At 35.5% G+C, this 20,147-nt stretch overlaps 1 protein-coding gene across 1 annotated transcript in view; it reads right to left on the bottom strand.

The window, feature by feature from the left end:
* LOC134789865 (cuticlin-4) overlaps positions 1–20,147 on the bottom strand; it is a 50,377-nt gene that overhangs the window by 3,182 nt on the left and 27,048 nt on the right. Inside the window, exon 3 of the mRNA XM_063760537.1 lies at positions 10,990–11,063. Within this exon, the coding sequence (XP_063616607.1) occupies positions 10,990–11,037 (48 nt within the window). The 5' untranslated portion in view covers positions 11,038–11,063. The remainder of the gene's footprint in view (positions 1–10,989; positions 11,064–20,147) is intronic.

The following is a 20,147-nucleotide window of genomic DNA, read 5'->3' on the forward strand; positions in this document are numbered from 1 at the left end:
AATGCATTTAATCTGAACAATTATTTATCTTAGATAAACCCGTGTAGCATGAGAGTAGTTATCATGTTAATCGCGATAGACGGGAGTAATTAGTGGGCTCGCGCGGGACAGGTGCGCGCGCGACGACTCGACGAGTTGCGCCGCCGCCGCGCAGGTGAAAGTACGAGATCCGCCGCAAACCGCATCCGCTTCCCCCAAACATGAGCTTCATTTGGCAATAAGCGGCTGGTATTTATATGATTCAACCTTTAGATATCAGGGTTTGGCTCATTAGGTGTTTGTGGGAAACTGTTTTTATGTAGGTTCACGTTATAGTTATTTATAACCGCATTTAATGATTTTAGTATTAATTACACTAATGTACCAGTCCACAGTGTGTTTATTCAGTTTTGTATATTTTTGTACAGGGCTTTTGGGTTATTGTACAGTCAGATATGCCAAATGATTAGTGCCTATTGAAGCAAACATCTTTATTGTCGATTTGTCGCACCATTTCTACTATTTAAAGGTTATATTTTAATATTGTCGCTGCTCATTAGGGAATGCAAATAGGTTATAACCATAACCGAAATATTCGGTTATAACCGAATATTTTGACAAAATTTCATAACCGAATATTGGAAACTCAAATAACCGGTTACGGTTATTTATTTATGACTTAAATTCTATGTTTGTATCATCTAATGACTACAAAATCCTGCCTTTTTTGGCTGTGACGCCTGTGACTATATTTTTTGTCAATCGTGTACTTTAATAATGAAAATATACCAAATTTACTTCCCTTATTTATGAAATATTTTTATTGAATATTGTATCACGTCCAAGGTTTTTTTTATTTATTTTTTTATTTTTTTGTTTTATTATATTTTACTTTTACTGTATTTTGTGTGTTTTATTAAAAAACGAAGACTTATACTCACATTCCCTAATACTGTATCTTTATTTTCGTAATGTTTTAATGACTTCATTGTAAATTTATCATTTTTTGTTGAAAATAACCGTAACCGATTATAACCGATATTCGGTTATTTTTCAGGCATAACCGTAACTGAAACCGGTTATGAAGTTCGGCCGGTTATTGCATTCCCTACTGCTCATTAGTTACATGTTTATTCTAGAAGTGTTATCAGATAAAATAAAAGATTATGTAGTACAACATTATATATATTGAAGTCATTCAACAACAGCATACAGCAATATTCTTACCACAAATATTTGTAGACCAGGTACGTAGCGAAGAAAGTTGCTCAAACAAACGAGATTTTCTCAAAAACATACGACCGGATATTGTTTGTGTTCACAGCAGTTTGCGAGTCCTAACAAGGCCGATGCCATAACAGTCGGATACCAACATAACTTCGCGCATTTTTGCTTGACACTGATAAAATGAATCGATACATCATATCGAGTTTAACGGAGTTGACACCGATTTTTTTATACCTATTTCGTTAATGAACCGTTAAAAACCTAATTATACAGAAAAAGTCGCTTGGATCGTAACGAAAAATAATTAAATTTTCCAGGTTTTTGTATTCATTATTACCACTATACCCTTGTATATCGTATACGGCTGGCAGGGTTGAAAACACGAAAACGACACCGTAAATAAATAAAATGCCTTTATTCGCCTGTCCGCGAAACTTTATCGCTAATATCGAAACGCCCAAGCCACATATTTTGACTAAGGTGTAGAGTTTATGAAGTTAGGCCTTGTAGAGTTAGAAGCTTGGCTCTACAAGAGATCTGATAACTTTTTGACAGTGCGAGCCTTATGGTTTCGTCTTGGCAACATTTTACATGAAAATGGTTTTGGTGGGATCTATAATTCTAGCTACCTACTTTTTAATAGTTCCCACTGCTCGTCGACCCGCATGCCTAACATTGTTCGCGTAATACACCTAATTTCCCGAGCATGGGGACGTGGGAAGTGTGTTTCAGGTGCGTACGACACTATGAGATGCGATGGCATGCCGATTCTTTTAAATATCCGCATTGCACTTAGTTTACGCATGATGGTGCGTTCGGTTTGGTATTTTATTGTAACACTAGGGAATGCAAATATTCGAAACTTTCAGGTATTCGAATATTCGACTTTTTCTGACGAGATATTCGAATATTTAAAAAAATAAGAAAAGGAACGAGAAATCGGTTTATTATCGTTTTATTTAAAAGATTTTATCACATATTGCTAAAACTAATGATATTTTGCAGAAATCAACTTAATTGACTAGATTTTATCATCCTACTCTGAGATGCCCACGTTTATAAGTTAAAGGCAAAAATTAGACGTATTTAAATATTTCTAGATATTTTTTTTTTATTATAAATGCGTCTTTGCGTGAATTAATATTACTTTAACCATCCAAACACGTATGTAAGAGAAAAATCATTTTAGTAGGTAATCATTTTCTGATTTAAATTACCTTCTAGTCGTTAAGAGGCCTGTAAAATTGCCTTTAATTCCATTGTATTTTGAATCTTTATTGACTTTATTTGTCTTGGCCAGTTTAGGTTTGATTCCTAATGGTCGGCTATTACATAAATTATATAATAGGTATTGGAATATTTAAGGGAAAAAGTTGGCCGACTACCGGGTGGATTATTCGTTAGCTAAAGGTGCATGGTTAGATATAACTTACGTAGATAACGTTGCTTGTACCTAGAAAAAACATTAGCCGCACCGTAATAAAACATACATTTGATTTCGTTTCCTTTGAAATTGAGTTAGGTTTAACTGTATACACGAAGCCTATCGAGAGGAATACAGTAAAAACATTATTTCCTTCGCATTTGGGTACCTACCGTTCCTCATTCACTGTAAATACCCGGCAAAATACATAGAAACTGTAACTATAGCGGATGAAAATAGATTTTTTGTAGTAATAAAAAATATTCGAATATCAAAACAGGTCGAATATTCGAATAATCGAATTGCAAGCCCTATGTGATACACAATGCACATACATCTTTGTAAGAAAAGTTTGAGAATGCTTTGAATCGGGTGTACTGCCATCTCGCCGAAATATTTTTCGCCTAATTTCACTTCCCAACCAACTTATTGCAGTACTTTTAGTTGGCAAACCAATGCTTAGCATATTATTATTTAGCATAATTTTTATTTGAACACAATTTTATTTAGCAGATGTTCATTTTACCACGATTTATTTAGAAAAATAGTTACTAAGCAAATGTTTTATTATACCTAACTATTTATTGTTAAATAACGTTTGCCCAAATTGAAATTTCGCATACTTATTATTGGATCACAACTATATTTAGCATTTTTTTTATGACCCGTAAAACGAAACTGCTCCCAGAGATAGGTAGGTTATGGTTATTTTTTTAAGACCCTAAAATCGAAATTGCTCCCAGAGATAGGTAGGTTATGGTTATTTTTTTTTATGACCCGTAAAACGAAACTGCTCCCAGAGATAGGTAGGTTAGGGTTATTTTTTTTTGATGACCCTAAAAACGAATCTGCTCCCAGAGATAGGTCGGTTAGGGTTATGTTTTTTTGGTGACCCTAAAAACGAATCTGCTCCCAGAGATAGGTAGGTTATTCACAATATTAGGCGATAAATAATTTATGCCTATCAATACATTCGACATAACAATAAAAGACATTTTGAAACATGACCAACTAAATATTTTGCCATACAATAATATTGTAAATAATCATTTGCGACATGTTATATATGCGAAACATTGGTCTGCCGTCTGATAGTTTTGCCAAATGATACTATGGGAAAAATAGTTTGGGTAGTGATAATTTGCCATACAATTTTCGGCCACATATTAGTAAACCTTTGAATCGGAATATTCAAAACCATATTAGTAATTAGTGGTAAAAATGTACTGAGCAATTTGCAGGTTTAAGGTGCAGTAGGTTCAACCAGCAGAGATTTTGAAAAATCGTAGCGCTTTATTAGATCACAATACGGTTGCAAAAAATTTAATGCGCAATCTGGAGGATTTTTTTCTACTGACTTCATTGACAAAAGATTAAAATTCATAAACATGAAATCCGCAATCCCGTTCATCTTACGCTCAGTGAGAGTGAGAGAAGAACCTGCCTGAGCCCACGGGGCCTTAAAGAGGCACAAAGTATCTTTACTCGAAGCATAAATATAGGTTTTGTAATCCCGTATATCACAGATTCCAAATAGATAATGATTAATCTAAATAAATATTAATAAATCCGGACAATATTGCCGAATATACTCTCCGAGTCCTTCATTATAAAATTAAACCTGATTCGTAAGTTGCAAACACACGTCACACACATGTACAGTAAGCTGCAGAAATAACGGATATTTCAATGTATGTAGGTACTTACTAAGAAGTACATACATACATAATAAAAGATTGTTATGTTTTTTTGACATTTAGATTTTATGCTAGAAACATTTTAGACTAGTATTTTTTATAAAAAAAATTATGTTAAACGACCTTTCATGAAATTCTTAGTATTAAATTGGATCTGTATCATAATCCAATATTACTATGGAATAATATTAACATCAATAAATTGCTTCAGTAAGAAGTGCATATGCTTGGAAAATTTGACCTATGCCGCTGTGGCCCGGTGGCCGAGTGGCTTAGGCACCTGCCGCGATAGCAGAGGACGCTGGTTCGATTCCAGCCTGGGGCACTAGAGGCCTTGGTCACTTTTTCTTAGTATATAACATTTATTTCAGTTTATAATCAATAAATTGCTCCGATACTTAGCTTAAGATAATATATACATATGTATAATAACAACTAACCATTCGTAAGTGCAGTAGTAGTAGTAAGTATATTTGAACTTATAAAGGGAGCCAGTTATCTCTGCAGCTTACTGTACCTATGTACATGACATGACAGCTAGTATGTGAAAGTTTTAACACTTTAAATAAAAACAACAACAATAAACAATAATCAGTGCTAATGTGAAAACTATTTTGAGATATTCAGTAGGTACTTTATCGTTTAACGATAAACAATTAAACAGACCGCCTCGCGAATGCAATGTACATACTCGTAAAAGGCCTTGGCCTTACGCCGCGAGGCAAAGCGCTTTCCATCTAAATTAAAATGTTCCTATATACTCATAAATTATGAGCACCGTAGACAGTAATTAAAATCATAAAATCGAAACTAAACGAGCGATGGAAATATTTTACATGATGTATTATGTGCTTAATTGGTGAGATTGATGCAGTGATAGAACGTCTTTCGTTCCCGAAAACTGGTCGTAAAAGTACGCCAGAGTTATCGTGGTAATTGAGATTTGTAACCGCACATTATCATGCCTGTGCACATTGGACATGAACTTGAACCCTCGTAGGGCCGGTCGTGAGTACTTTCCCTTCGGCCCGCGGCGTGAAAGCATTCGTTTGAGAGGTACTTGTATTGGTTGGGATTTGACGTTGCTTGTAACACTTGCAACATATTCATTTTGACCTAATGATACCTAGGTTGTATTTCGATAATAAAGACATAGGATTATTTAGGTGTGATAATGTTGAAGTCTCCATTAGAATATTTAAAAAAACTGAACCAATTCGTGCATGAAAATTTATCGTACTTATTACCATCATTCTCAAACACTCGCTGCACCAACTCCTTGCTATATTATATATATTACATATGTGCGAATCGCATTGATAGATAATGATAATTACTCGTCAAGGTCCCATAATTTTGACATTTTCCCGTGTTTTCAAAGTATTTTTACATAAAATTGTTAATTAATTTTGAATTTATACCAAAGCGATGAACTTAGTTATTAGTGTTTGCTTCAATAAAAGCATATTTCGCATTTACGATACGTCTGTTCGCTGATTACTTCCTTTATTATGATAAAAAAACCTAACTATATAATATATGATACAAATTTTGAACTAGAAAAATTAGGAACCATTATTTTAAAAAGGAACTGTACCGTGGCCGCTTACTGTGTGCCTCATAAGAAGGCTCAAAGTCACCCAAAGGGCAATGGAGAGGGCTATGCTTGGAGTCTCTCTGCGTGATCGCATCAGAAATGAGGCCATCCGCAGCAGAACCAAAGTAACCGATGTAGCCCTCCGAATCGCTAAACTTAAGTGGCAGTGGGCGGGGCACATTGCCCGTAGAACTGATGGCCGTTGGGGCGGAAAGGTTCTCGAGTGGCGACCTCGTACCGGAAGGCGCAACGTGGGTAGACCCCCCACAAGGTGGACTGACGACCTGGTAAAGGTCGCGGGAGTCCGCTGGATGCGGGTGGCGCAAGACCGGTCATTGTGGCACTCTTTGGGGGAGGCCTATGTCCAGCAGTGGACGTCCTCTGGCTGATATGATGATGATGATGATGATTTTAAAAATGTGATATCTAATCTAACCAGCTGAAATATCTAACAGGCCAATTCGAACGTACACTGACATTATCAGAATGATTTATATGAATTTATATAATTAATCATATTAATTAATCGCGCGTCTCGCCTGCGCTAATACATTTAAGGACAAGTTCGAGCGAAATGCACGATAACTAATTAACATGATTCAAATATCATTCTGATGTCAGCGTACGTTCGAATTACTTCGAATTGGCCTGTATATTTCTGTTGTCCTAAGAATAGATTTTTAGACTCGGTTTTATGGTAATTCGCATGAAGTTAAACATCGACTGACTGCCTTAACTTTCTAGTATTCCATATGTACAATAGGGTACTTTCCTACTAGTCAAATCAGTTTCTTTTTTGGAACTGTCAAAACGATAAGCCACTATGGAATATGAAAACTCTATAATACAAGTAAAGTCACGGTCTTCGAGCAACACCGGCTTCCGACACATCGGAAGGGAGGGGCCCAAGCGATATCTCACCGTACAAATCTTTCTGCCATTTTTCGCGGGGGGAAAGGTGCACACAGTCGCACTTCTCACACACTTACATACAAAATCCAATCTGTAATGACGACACAAATACATAGAAAATGACACACGTCAAAGACAAATCTTGCAAACCTCGATCTCTTTTTGTGTACGGACGAGTGACAAGTGTCACAACACGCACACTAACACATTTTCGTTGAAGTATGTTGTTTCTTTGTAGTTTTACATGTATGTAAAATGTATAATTATTGGTGCAATAAAGAATATTTACTTACTTACTTATGTTATTGTATTGGATTTGTCGCTCGACCGATCCGCAATTTGTACTGAGCGAGCAAAATCGATAAATCCAACAATTACATGAGACTAAAATATAATAATTGTGTTTGAATGTAATTAAACGTATGAATGTAAAAAAAAAAAATTACATGTGAAATGTAACACTTTCTTTTTGTAATTTTGATGTCCCCGACCTCTTTTTATAACAAAAAACCGAGCAAACAGGCATTTTTGTGCAGCAGTGTTCACGCGCGCGACTGGTCTCGGTCTAGTGAAAAATCCAAGTGCAACTAGTTTTATTACCCGCGCTAGATTAGATTGACGCGCTAATCTTGTATGGCAGAGGGGAAATAGTGCGAATGCCGCCTCCCTTCCGTGTTGCTCGAAGGTCACGGTCAAGTCACCTTCGTACTTTTTTAGTTCAATCCGATTTATTATTTAGAAATAATGTCAAAAAATAACTGCTCGCTACGTTTTCTAATAATTATCTTCTGCTTCACTCCGTCCATTGTGTTAAATAATTTAAATAGTGAATAGAATCAGGCGTTACTTTGCGGAAATCCGTACTAATTAAAACCAAAATATTACTTTGCTAATCCGCGAAAAGATAACGTGCTAGTCAATCAGTGCTAACCCGTTATACTTACTTGCGTATTTTTACATGCAATTAATATTCCCACCCTCCCACCGCAAAAATAAATACGCAAATAAATATAACAAACCACCACCAAAAGAATAAACCTCGACACGTGTTTCGCCTCTCTACGAGGCATCCTCAGGAGTTGTTGACGGTCTGACGCCCGGCAACGGAAACGGTTGTTTGATAAAGTAATATTTTGGTTTTAATTAAATAATTTAGTTTAAACACAGGAAACATCCCTATTATTAATTATAAATGACATTTTAATCGAAGTGTTTATCTTCTTCACGCGCTTCCAGCCTTCATACAAAAGACCTCAACGACAATCGGTCACTTGCAAAGCAGACATGCTTCACGCTGTGTTACATATTGTTTGTTACAATTGGTTTTTAAGCATGATTGATTAATAGCGAGCTCCATTATCTAGTACCTGTATCTCCAATTGTTATGCATTTTGAGCGCATGACCAATGTATCATAATCAATTTGACAGATGAATTTGAAACAAACTACCGCATAATTCAGCATCTTTTGTACGGCCGGTAGATCAATCAATGCACCTAATAGGCTATTGTGATTATTATGGATTGCTGAAATACGCCGACAAACGAAAGTGATCATCCGTTTGCACTTTCTATGACAAATTGCTTTCTATTGCGAAGTTGCTAATGTTCTTTTAGTTTACTTTATTGTCAATTTTATGTATTTACATTATTTCTAAAAGAAAAGATAAGCTAGCGTTCATATTAACGAATTCGAAGCGAATAATAGTTATTTATTAACCTGGAAAATAACATATAAATGATATAAATAAGGAAGAGGTTTTTATTTCTCCTAAAATAATAAATTAATAGATTTAACCGTTTATTTACTTCAGGCGTAGACACATTTATAAGTCAGTAAGCAATATAAAAACCTACCTACTGAAAATGAACTTGTTGTCGATAAATAGATGACTGAAGCGAATCGCTTGATGACCCAATCACGACGCCGGTAAACGTAATAGTTACCTTTTGCTATTACGATCGGCTAACGACATCACCGACTTACCAACCCGTATTATAATGGACTGCAGTCAAAAATGAAATCGCCCGCACGACGGGTTACGTCATTTACGTACAAAGCCGCGAAACTAGTGAAAGTGATCATTGAAAAATACGTTTTGGCGGTCGACGACTCAATGCGTTTCAGCGAGCGCGTGAAGCGGTCTTATGCAAATATCGTACTTTACCATTTACTTTTGTCCGCAACCGCGTGATTTTGGAGAATAGCGGTTATCCTGTGTGGTGTTTTCTGTTAGACGAGTTTCTTTTATCTAAGTATTCTAAGTAATAGGTTTTTTCATTGATAAACCCTGGGATGTACCGAACTAATTACATTATGTACGTTTTTTTGACTTTTACAAGTACGACTTAGCTCAAATGAAAATGAGTTAATAAATGATTAAGTACCTTTCTAATATTCTGTTGTTTTCGTAGTTTTAAAGATGTTATTGATTCTTTTTTGAGGGCAGTTCTTATAAGTCTTAACAGCATCAGTTCGATTCGTTCATCAATACCGTATCAGTTCGATCAATTAATTTCTTTTAGTACGTAATACAGTTTTCACACGTCCATTCCATCCATTACTAATAAACTACGGACTATGCAGTTACTCGTAGCATCCAATGGTCCGTCGTTTTGTGGATGTGCTAACGGAATCATTAGCCCACTTGTTGAGAACGCGAGCGGAAAAAGCTGAATAATGCAACCATGCCTATAGAACGTGCCTGGTATTACAACAGCCTAGCGAGTGCAAGCAATTCGTACCACCAGTATAAGTTCGCTCTACACTATTCATCATAGGTTATAGTACGGATCTCGAGGTTTCCACCCGTCGTTGGGCAATTGGAATACTCGATCTGCGCACACGCCGCGCAAAGTGCATCGAGGACCACCAGAAGTGTTAACAGTAATAGGTGTACGATCAGTCAGACACTTGTTTTTTTTAAGTAACGTAACATATATTTTATAAACTGTATCGAAACTTAATGATATTGATAATGAAACTAACTGAACACATCCGAACCATTTCTTCATAATTTTTAAAGACCTTGGATACATTTTAAGAAGAGAATATCTGAATCTGACATATGATTTTATTAAGTGACATATAACTGACTACTTTTTTTTTACTGACTAATTGCATAATTTTCCTTTGATATAAGAACTTTCTTGATGGCACAAAACTTAATTGCTCCCTTGGTTTTGATACTATCAAAAATAATAGAACAATACAGAAAGATAAACTGCTTTAAGATATACAAACACACTCTGAACTTCTCAACAATGAGTTGTGTCCAGATTTTATTTAACACTAAAGCTAAGCACAAACATTTTTGATCATAATTTTGTAAATCTAACGGCGGAGTTTTCCTACAAAATCGCAGTCAGGAATGATACCGGCGCTGTTTGAAGTGTGAAGAAACGTTAGTGGACGGTTATGTTGCTCCATTATCCCGCCAACATATTGGACTGAACGGTATACGCAGGAGCGTGCTTTGATAGACCGCTTGATGGCCGCTGGACATTGCACACCCGACACTGCGGGGTTGCGAACTGCATCGCAGCCATAATTGTGTGTTTTTAGTTTTAAGATATATTTTATAATAATATGTATAGTTTTAAGGTATTTATCTATGGGCCAATACTTGCCTGAAAATAAATATTTTCATTCATTCATTGCTCACTGGGCTGTTTAGAAAATCGTATAATAAAGTTTGTGCTAATAAACATGATTTATTGAAAGCGGGTCTTCCGTTATTTATGGAGATTAACGAGTAGGTTTCTAAAATTTAAAACATCAATTTATACATACATATAGAGATAGAAAGTATGTTTGGATACATGGCAAAATTAAACTTTAGATTTTTCACTAATTTGATAATTTTTTATCCGCATGAATAAAAATATAAAAATCTTGAGCAAGAGAAAATTTTGGTTAAAACTGTAGGTACTCCACGAAATATACCTACCTACAATTAGTCAATTAGAGCTTTATTTGTCTATTTTAATATTTTTAATATAATTAATAGGTACCCATGTAATTATTTAAGACTATTATTATTGAATTTATTTTTTAAAGTCGTTAACAAACTACAATATTTTACAAGAAATTAAAAACTATTCAAAAAACACTGTGTTGCGATTATATGTAAATAAAATAAATTAATCACGAACCTGTAATAGGAGCGTCGCGATAGCGAGCAGTAACCTGGTCCTCTTCATAGTCTCAGTCCAGGGGCGTTCAGCGCCTGCAACCAACGAAACACGTTCAAGAGAAGCACTAGCCTATGGCGCACATGTCGCCGGGGGCGCTAGCGGAGCGCGCGCGCTACCATGCCGGCATCGACTGGAGCTCGCCCGCTAGCCCCTCCAGCTCCCACCGCCACCACGAGGGTGGGGTGACCCACTGACCGAGTGCAGCCCGCCGGATGCACTGCCTGCATGTTTCTCTGTGCGGCCGCTCCCGTTGCGGCAGCGGCCTTCACCTTGTGCAAGGTCGCAATTATTTGCATGATAGGTTCACGGGGTTGCGTGGGCGAGTTTATATAATATAATAATAATAGACACTGGATGCCGCCATTGACTTGATATAAAGTCAGTACATTTCGTGCTGGATATTGACTGCCACGACTTGATATGTTATGCGGGTTGTTTTACGTGCGATTTGTGGCTTTGGCGTTGTTGACACTTTATTACTTCATGGACGTGGCAGCGAAAAGGTTAAAGGGTTAAATGCTACATTTTTATTCCACAAATAAAGAACTTTTTAACATAAATAAATACTGATCGAGACAAGAGTGTTACGTTACCTACCGAAATTCAGATGAAATCCATTATTCATAATGCTTTCCAATACTTATCCTAGAACTGACCTTAGCAATTATAGGAATGGTGTGAAAACGTATTTTTTTTTTCTTTTGCTTTCTTACGTTGGCAATTTAAATATTTTCAGAGATACGTGCTATGCTAAGACATTAAATTAATTAATTTAATATTATAATATTTATCGCAGATTTACAATTACAACCCAAAGATCTCTCGCTGCTGGAGGTAAGCAATTCCTCTTTGCCTGCACCAGCAGTCAAGTTTTTGTAAACTGCCAGCAATCAGGTTTTGGGGAAAGCATTTTCCCATGAGTGCTAGCAGTCCTTGTACAGCGCGACTATAATGTTGTCGCGAGGCGTGCCGATTTCACCCCAGACACTCGATCGCTTGTTAGAAAGTCTCATCTCTTGATATGAGACAACCAACGTGAACACACATGCTCTTACACTAATGACATTACAACAAGCTACCAAATTTACCACTAATAATTATATTAACTAATTTAAAAGATAACGATTACAATTTACCAATCGTTAGTAACACACATGTTTACAGTCTAACTTTCTAGATTATATACTAATTGAATAATAGGTATGCACGTGCGGTGCAAAAACGAACCGATATCCAAGCCGTAACGGAGACGCGTAAGAAATGTTTGCGCCAAATGATTAGTCATTAGGCATCCGAATCAAGAGACTTAATACGTTGAGGATTGTCTATTTGTGTTTTTTGCGGCTCTACCCAGGTGGTTGGAAGTGTAACTAGGCTGCAGCACCAGTTACTGCAAGAAAGCGGGCCCTCGGGCATTTTCTATTTTCTTCTAATCTGCGGCGATATTATAATAATAGACTCGATAGCAGGTGCCGGCGTGCTCAATTAAGCGCTTCGGCAAGAAAGGCGACCAATGTGGGCCAGCGCCCAACCAAAATCATAACCATAAGTAGTACATGATAATAGTATACTCAGATATCTCAGAGTGCGGCCACCGCAACACGCCCTTCTCTGCGGCTTTTGTTGACTACCTGTTTGATATTTCTATTGTGCATTCTTACAAATTTTCAATATATCTAACACGAAATAGGTCCATGTATTTGTAATTAAATAGTGAAGGACCTTATCTGATTTAGCGCTTACTTTTATTATTTAAATAACGATATAAATATTTAGAAGCCATAGTCCAATTTCCATAGAAAATCGGACTCTGTATTTTGAAGTGAAAACTTCTTTAGCGGCGCTGAGCACTTTTTGAGGTGGGGAAAAAATGATAAACTCGAGACAGCGTAAGGCGTAACGCGTAACCCTCTCTTTCTACCGCGCGGCAAAAATGTATGTCTGAGCCTGCTGTTTCGTTTTTATTCACCAAAGAACTTTAGTCATAATCATTAACGTATCATAATCAGGTCAATTATTTAAAACTGGACTTTTATATTAAGCAATAAAGCTCAATGTTCTAATCTTGTACGGGCTGAAATACGAGGTTCTCACAGTTACATTCTAACTTTATAGCACTCAAATATAATTCAATAAAGCTACATCTTGATGAAATCGCTAATAAGAGTGAACTCTAGTACTGGTGAACAAAACTCAAAATATCATGACCAAATATATTTAGATGCGAGGTCTGCAAGGTAACTTTACAATTTCTATTCGAATTTTAAACAATTAACGCTACAAATTTGAATTTCGAATTTAAACAAGCTCACTGACCAGCAATTTCGGAACTAAAGTTTTTCAATAGAAAGGAGGATGGGTCAATTATACATAGTGCTGCAGACATTTTGGACTAGTCATTGAGTTTTCACTTCTGTCGGCACTCCCGGATTGCAACCCGTTGTTTTTTTGTGAGCACCTCTTATAGTGAAGAAAAAGTATTCAACATCCTAATTATGACAGTTCCTTGACTTGTATGTTTTCAAGTTTTTGTTTTATACAGGCTGTCCCTAGCCATTGGACAAAGCCGAAATGTACATAATTATGCATTAGGGTATTTAGAACCAGTATACAAAGTATCATGACAATCGGTGTAGCGGTTACGAAGAAATTAACAAATTACGATTTTTTTACTTTGGAGCAACCTGTATGTGTTAGTAGCTCCTGAGGTAATAAATAGTATGAAACCTTCTTCGACCGTTTTGATTATCTTTTTTATTGATGACATTAATAAGTAGTAGTAGTAATCACTTTATTGTACACAACACAGGTTTACATAATATTTACAGAAATAAAGGTACAAAGGCGAACTTATCCCTGTAAGGGATCTCTTCCAGCTAACCTTCGAGTAGATGAGGGGAGAATTCAAATTAGATAGACAAACTTACGGAATGCACAGTAACATTTTAAAAGTAAACTAACCAAAACGTCCAAAAGTAAATAAAATGCATAAATAATATTATAAAATAAAATACATGCTACATACATAAATACTAAATATATATTACATATAATATAATTATATATATATATACACAAGTGTCAACAAAAAAAATTAATAAACATCAGTACTTAACCAAATCACGTTTGGTTGGAAAGCATAAGTTTCTTCAAATTAGCCTTGAGTGACGCTACAGACTGCGACCGTCGAGATAAGATTCTACCTTTTGACAAATGTCATCATTGCCGCGCATTTTCAAACAAATTGTCAAAAGCACTGCCAATGATTAATACAGTGTGTTTCTTTTTGTTGTCGATTATTGGAAATAACTTTTGTTTGATAATTTATTTTTTTATCTTTTGTTCTAATTAAAAAAATATTACCGTTAGAGCATTTCTGAGAAGTAACCCTACGTGGGATTTCAGGGTTTGTCCAATGGCTAAGGTCACGCTGTATAAATATTGTTTTTGGGAATGTTAATTACTAACTATTTACGCCATTTGCTTAAAATTTTAGAATTAGGTTTTTTATCTGGATTGTCATTACTGTCATATTGATTAAAATACATTTTTCATATTACCTACATACTTTTTTGATAACCTGTACGTACATTATTTATCACATTTTCAATTTTTTAAGAAAAAATATGTATTATCCGATTTTTTTTATAAATTTCAGTAAAGCTAGAAGTGTTTTTTCTCAGCATTATTAATGTTAAGTGAATTACTATTCACAGTAATTCATTTTAAACAATTTTAACGAGTAGATATTCAATTTACATTCACACGCATCATGTAGATATAACTTTCGATAACGGAACCAATTATTTAACTGATTGATGAGTTGAGCATTATCAGATAATTGTTTTCAAATAATCAATCATAATGTTTGTATTGTATTCACTGTTCTAGTATCTAAGTAGACCAATTTATGCGACTTTTTTGGTAGACTCGATAGCAGGTGCGCTGCGCAATTAAGCGCTTCGGCAAGAAAGGCGATACTTTAAATCCTATTAAATTGCTGTTTCTGCGGGTTACCTATTACATCTACGTACGTACCTATAGCTAAAATCTCTAATGATTCTGTCAGTATTAGACGAGCAGCTATCTTATTAACAAATCATCTTGTCTTTATTGTCTACGCCCGTTCTAGTATAAGCTGATTTCAAGTTTTGTAACAGACATTCTTGATCGTAGGTCAAATTTATACTGGTCGGGTTTATCCGATGTGGTTATAAAAGCCTAGAGGTTATTGTCTGATTTATACTCATTGATCATCGTCTTCGTACTTACGGTGAAAGCTGCACTAAATTTTCATAACATTTCTGACTAACTACTCAATTATTAATTACAAAGTTGACGGTTAAAATCGCTGAAGACGAATTTGAAATTGTTGAAGCCGAATTAAAATATCGTAAAGATAATGTTAGATGTTTAAATACCTACGTTTAACGATGAGTTTTAGATTTTTTATTCTTGTTGTTCAAGCTTTGGTATTTAATAAAGCTAAATCTATTCCTAGTGAGAATTAAAAATGAAGAAAGAGCTCTTATAATATTATGTAGGTCCATACATATTTGAAACATAAATATTCGTCCCAGTTAGGAATGAGAATAATAACCTCAGCTCCTTCAGAGTACTTAATACGCTTCAATTATAATGGATGAACTTGACTTTACCGATTGTAGGTACATAGGTAAATGACTATTTCGTTATGTTACGTAAAAAAATACAGGACAAAATAGTTCATTTGGAGTGTTGCATTTCTCATTTATTAGGTATGTAACTAGGTATTTTATTTCTGATTTCTGACTTTTTATGTAAAGTATTTAAAAAACAAAAAATAACTTAATCAGCTATTGCTAAGCGATTATTAAGTATTTTCATATTTTATCTATAACTTAATTGAAATTAAATATATCAAAGGTGCAAAACCGGCCGTCAGTAATAAATTGAAAATTTAACTTTAACTGTGCTAGAATGTAGTCTTAGCACACTGCTAAACACACCTAGACATAAACCAGTGCGCAGGTTTCACACGAGATGATCGACAAAAACTGACGTGAATCGAAACTTCGTTAGTCACTTTCGTTTTCTATTAACGGCTATCTGCAATTTTATGCGAACGACAACATTCAACATCATGCATGATGCGGTTTTGGCAATAATTTCAATTTAATGATATAGTTGCCCCGCAGCAATTACCATTAACTGTGACAGTCTATAAAATGTTTAATCATAGCCATACTGCATGGCTTTCTGACATTTATTGCGCCATTTATCTCGCCAGATATCTTCGCTAGTTATTTACTTCTCATATCCTCTCTCGTATAGGGCTTTACACAGCCACGAACGCAAGTGTCGTAATCGGAATGCTGCTTAAAGTCAGATGTTTTAAGTTAAAACATCTGACACAGATGATAAAAGGCCTATTATTATATCATAATCATAAGACTCACTCGGTCTAATAAAAAATATATCATGGCCTGTTTGACATTTTGCATGTCAAACAATAAAAGTCAATCAAATTTGTAGGTCTTGAAAAGTAAAGTTTTCATTTATATTAGGTACTATGGGTATAAGTATTAGGTACCTTTTACCTAAAACACAGAATAAAATAATAGTACTATCGTACAGAAAGGAAACTTCCTACAAAACCGAAGTTTGACAGCGGTTCAGGGTCGAATCTTGCTATCCCTTTCTAATATATGGCACTATCCCTTTCGGCTATTTAGGGTTGTCAAAATTCAAGTGATTATCTTATCTGTGGTCGTGCACGCAAAAGGAAGTCAAGTGGTGCCAACCCTAATAATTGCTCGGAGCAATGCTGAGCCGAGCGGAGCTGAGTTTGGCCGACCTCAGGAGTTTCGCACCCCTGCCTAAAATAAGACCTTTAAAGTGGTACATTGTTACACTACACTTTAGACACGCCTTTTTCCTACGCGCCTCAATGGAACTAAATGAATCACGTTTCTAAAGATCATATTTTATTTATGATGCTCCATTGCATTTAAGACGATGCGATGTCCAAAAGTGTCTAACAGCATAACGAAGTGGGCGAGAAAGCCGAGTCACGTAAAGCAATTACGCGTGCAACCGCGGCACGCTCCGCGTATCTTATCATCTACACCCCGCCACAACCCCGCGTAGTTCCGACAGGTTCCACCTATATACCCGCGATCCGGTGGGTCACCGGTAATTCGGTAAACGATGACGCCAGACCGTGCCGTCTTTTTAACAAGCTTTTATTAGGTCGACCTGTATGTAACTAACTACATATGTAATGGAATCTAAGGTAACTAATTTAACCATCTTCCAAGGATCGTAGCGTCATGAAAATTGGCAGCTGTATGTAGTTCTGATGATAATACAATAATATGGTACTGTCGAACTGATCTGATGATGGAGACAGGAGGTGGCCATAGGAACTCTGTGATGAAACAACGCAACCTAATTGTGTTAATAGGGGTTTTTAGAATTGTCTCGATGAGTATTAGTTGTCTGTCGTAAGAAAAGTACAGTCAGCGATAAAAGCTTGTACCAAAAATGATTTTTTTGCCAAAAACTTATTTAGGTTTAGGTCAAAGCGCACAGATGTATAATCTGCTGCTCATTCCATGTTCAAGCGTTGCCCAAACAATTATGAAGTTATGTTATGATCATAAATCGGGGTTTTCGGTGCGGGAATGTTTTACACTAGCCAAATAACAGGTAAAAACTGTAAAAAATGATACTAATTTTACATGTCTAAGCATATTTGGACCTTACTACCTAGGTTTAATTCATAGTTTGGTAATTATTTTACAATAAACAAAGTTATAAATACACGAAATCATTCCCGCACCGAAAACCCCGATGTATGGTTACCGTAAAACGGGGTGAACAGAAATCGCGGGGTGAATAGAGAAATTTTGAACTTTTTCTTTCAAGTTGTTATATTTAAAAACGTACATCTCTAAAATTAGATTTTTTGGAATGCGTATAAAGTAGACTATTTATTCCCTACATTGATACCAAAAGAACGTAAGCAAACTGCCTAAAAGTTAGATTTTTTTGACTCTAAAGTAAGGTCTCGCCAAGGTAAGAAATGAAGCCTGTCTGAACTTTGTTCTAGCGGTAAATGTTTTGACATTAACTAAGTAAAAGTTAGCTAACCTGGTAATATAGTATCTGTAGTACCTAATTAATAAATAATATCACAAATTTTCTCTATAATAAAGCATTTTTTTGCAAAAAACCAATAACAAGCAAATTTACGTGTTAAAGGGGTCAGTGGACACGCATATGGGGTGAACAGTTACGCCATAGGGGGTGATTAGATACGACAAAGGGGTGTAAAGACACGCCTTGGGGGTTAAAAGACACGAAAAAATAATTTTGTTGCTGTTTAACAGATATATATATCATTTGCCAATAGAGTATCCACATAATAATGACCGAATTCGATGCCTATGATAGCTAAAACTTAATATTTCTATTCACCCCTTTCTTGTGTCTATCGACCCCGTTTTAAGGATATGGAGAAAACATGTAGTTTTCTTTGATTTTCTCTGAATTGGGTAGGTAAAAATTTATTTCACAAATGCAAAATTGAAGAACTAACCAAGACTCAAAAAATGATATCAAAATTATTACTTTTATCATTTGGATTATTGGCGAAAATCGTCCTTGAAGTTAAAAAAAAACGTGTCTTTTCACCCCGTTTTACGGTATGATGTAAAATATTTGTCGAAGAAGTGTTCCATTCTGCTTTTCATCAGCAGTTAGATATGACCATAATGCTTGACTGTTGTAAATGAAAATACAAAAATCATTGAGGAGTGTCGTTCTAGTTTTCATCAGCAGTTCCTTTTCATCAAATGCCACCTTTTTAATGCAAATATTTGAATTGTTGATAAAAATACAAATATCGCTATATGAACTTGCAATATTTGAATAAATGGTACCAATCTGGAAGTATTATAATAATAATAAAATTGTTTTCTAAACAGTACAGAAATGACGGAGTTCTGAAGTAACAAACTTTAAAAAGACATGCATACAACCGAATTGAGAATCTCCTGCTTTTGAAATATTGAATTCAATTTAAAATATAATAGACGGAATGGTAAGAAAGGTTCTACATTATGTAGTCAGGTATAAAAAATATACCTATACATGAAAACCTCTGTCACTGTAGGTACCTACATCTCGTCGTAAAAAAGATGCGAGCTAAACTCATTGCGCTTAGTTACTCTACGGTTGCGTTGATCTTGACCCATCTATGTATTAAGGGAGTTCCCTCTGCCAACAAACTGCCCTGCAGTTTGGCAGAAGCAAAACATTTGTAAAATAGGGTTTATTTCATCCGAATAAATGATTTTTTTTGTTCTATCTGAAATCTGGACCAAGTTTTCATTTGTATTCGCAAACACCTCGAGATACCTGTGTTTTTATCTGGTGTCCAGTTTTAATTACCCATTATTGGTGCACATGGCGCATGTTATCATCTGCGTCATCAGTTCCGATGTAGATATGTTCCGTTCGACTTATCGGAGTACCGGTTATACAGAAATAGCTGGACTCCAACGGCATTCTATTGCTACGGCTACTACGCGTATAATTAACAAATTTGCAGATTCCTAAGAAAATAGTAGCGATTGTAGCGAGCAATGTGCATCCGCTGCAGAGTAGTGAAGTGCACCATTTCTACATAAAATTTGTTTTATACATATTGTTGTATATGGCGTGTTACACTGAGAGAAAAATCATCGCCAGGAATTAAAAAACAGTTCTGTACTGGGGGAAAAATGAAGTTTAGTAATAATTATGGAAGTTTCACTATTTCTGTAAAGTTTATTTATTTCTACAAACAGCTCAGTAATCCTAAATCTAATTTCAACAAACAGATAATAGAAATTGCAAGAACTAATAGAAATTGCAAAAGTCAATTTGTTCCTATTAGTTGACTCTCCTTGTCCCCGGATTAAGTTTATTTTTGTAATCTAAGTGTGTTTTTGTTATACTTTTCTCTCAGTGTACAAGCGCAACAAATAGCTACTTGCTAATAAGTAAAAATTTCGTTGGACCCATTAAAACAGTAATTAAGATTACAGAGTTATTTAGGTGACGTGAGCAAGATCAACCTCTACACATTT

The sequence above is a fragment of the Cydia splendana genome, chromosome 4, assembly GCF_910591565.1.
Source record: "Cydia splendana chromosome 4, ilCydSple1.2, whole genome shotgun sequence".
In the NCBI taxonomy this organism is placed as follows: Eukaryota; Metazoa; Arthropoda; class Insecta; order Lepidoptera; family Tortricidae; genus Cydia; species Cydia splendana.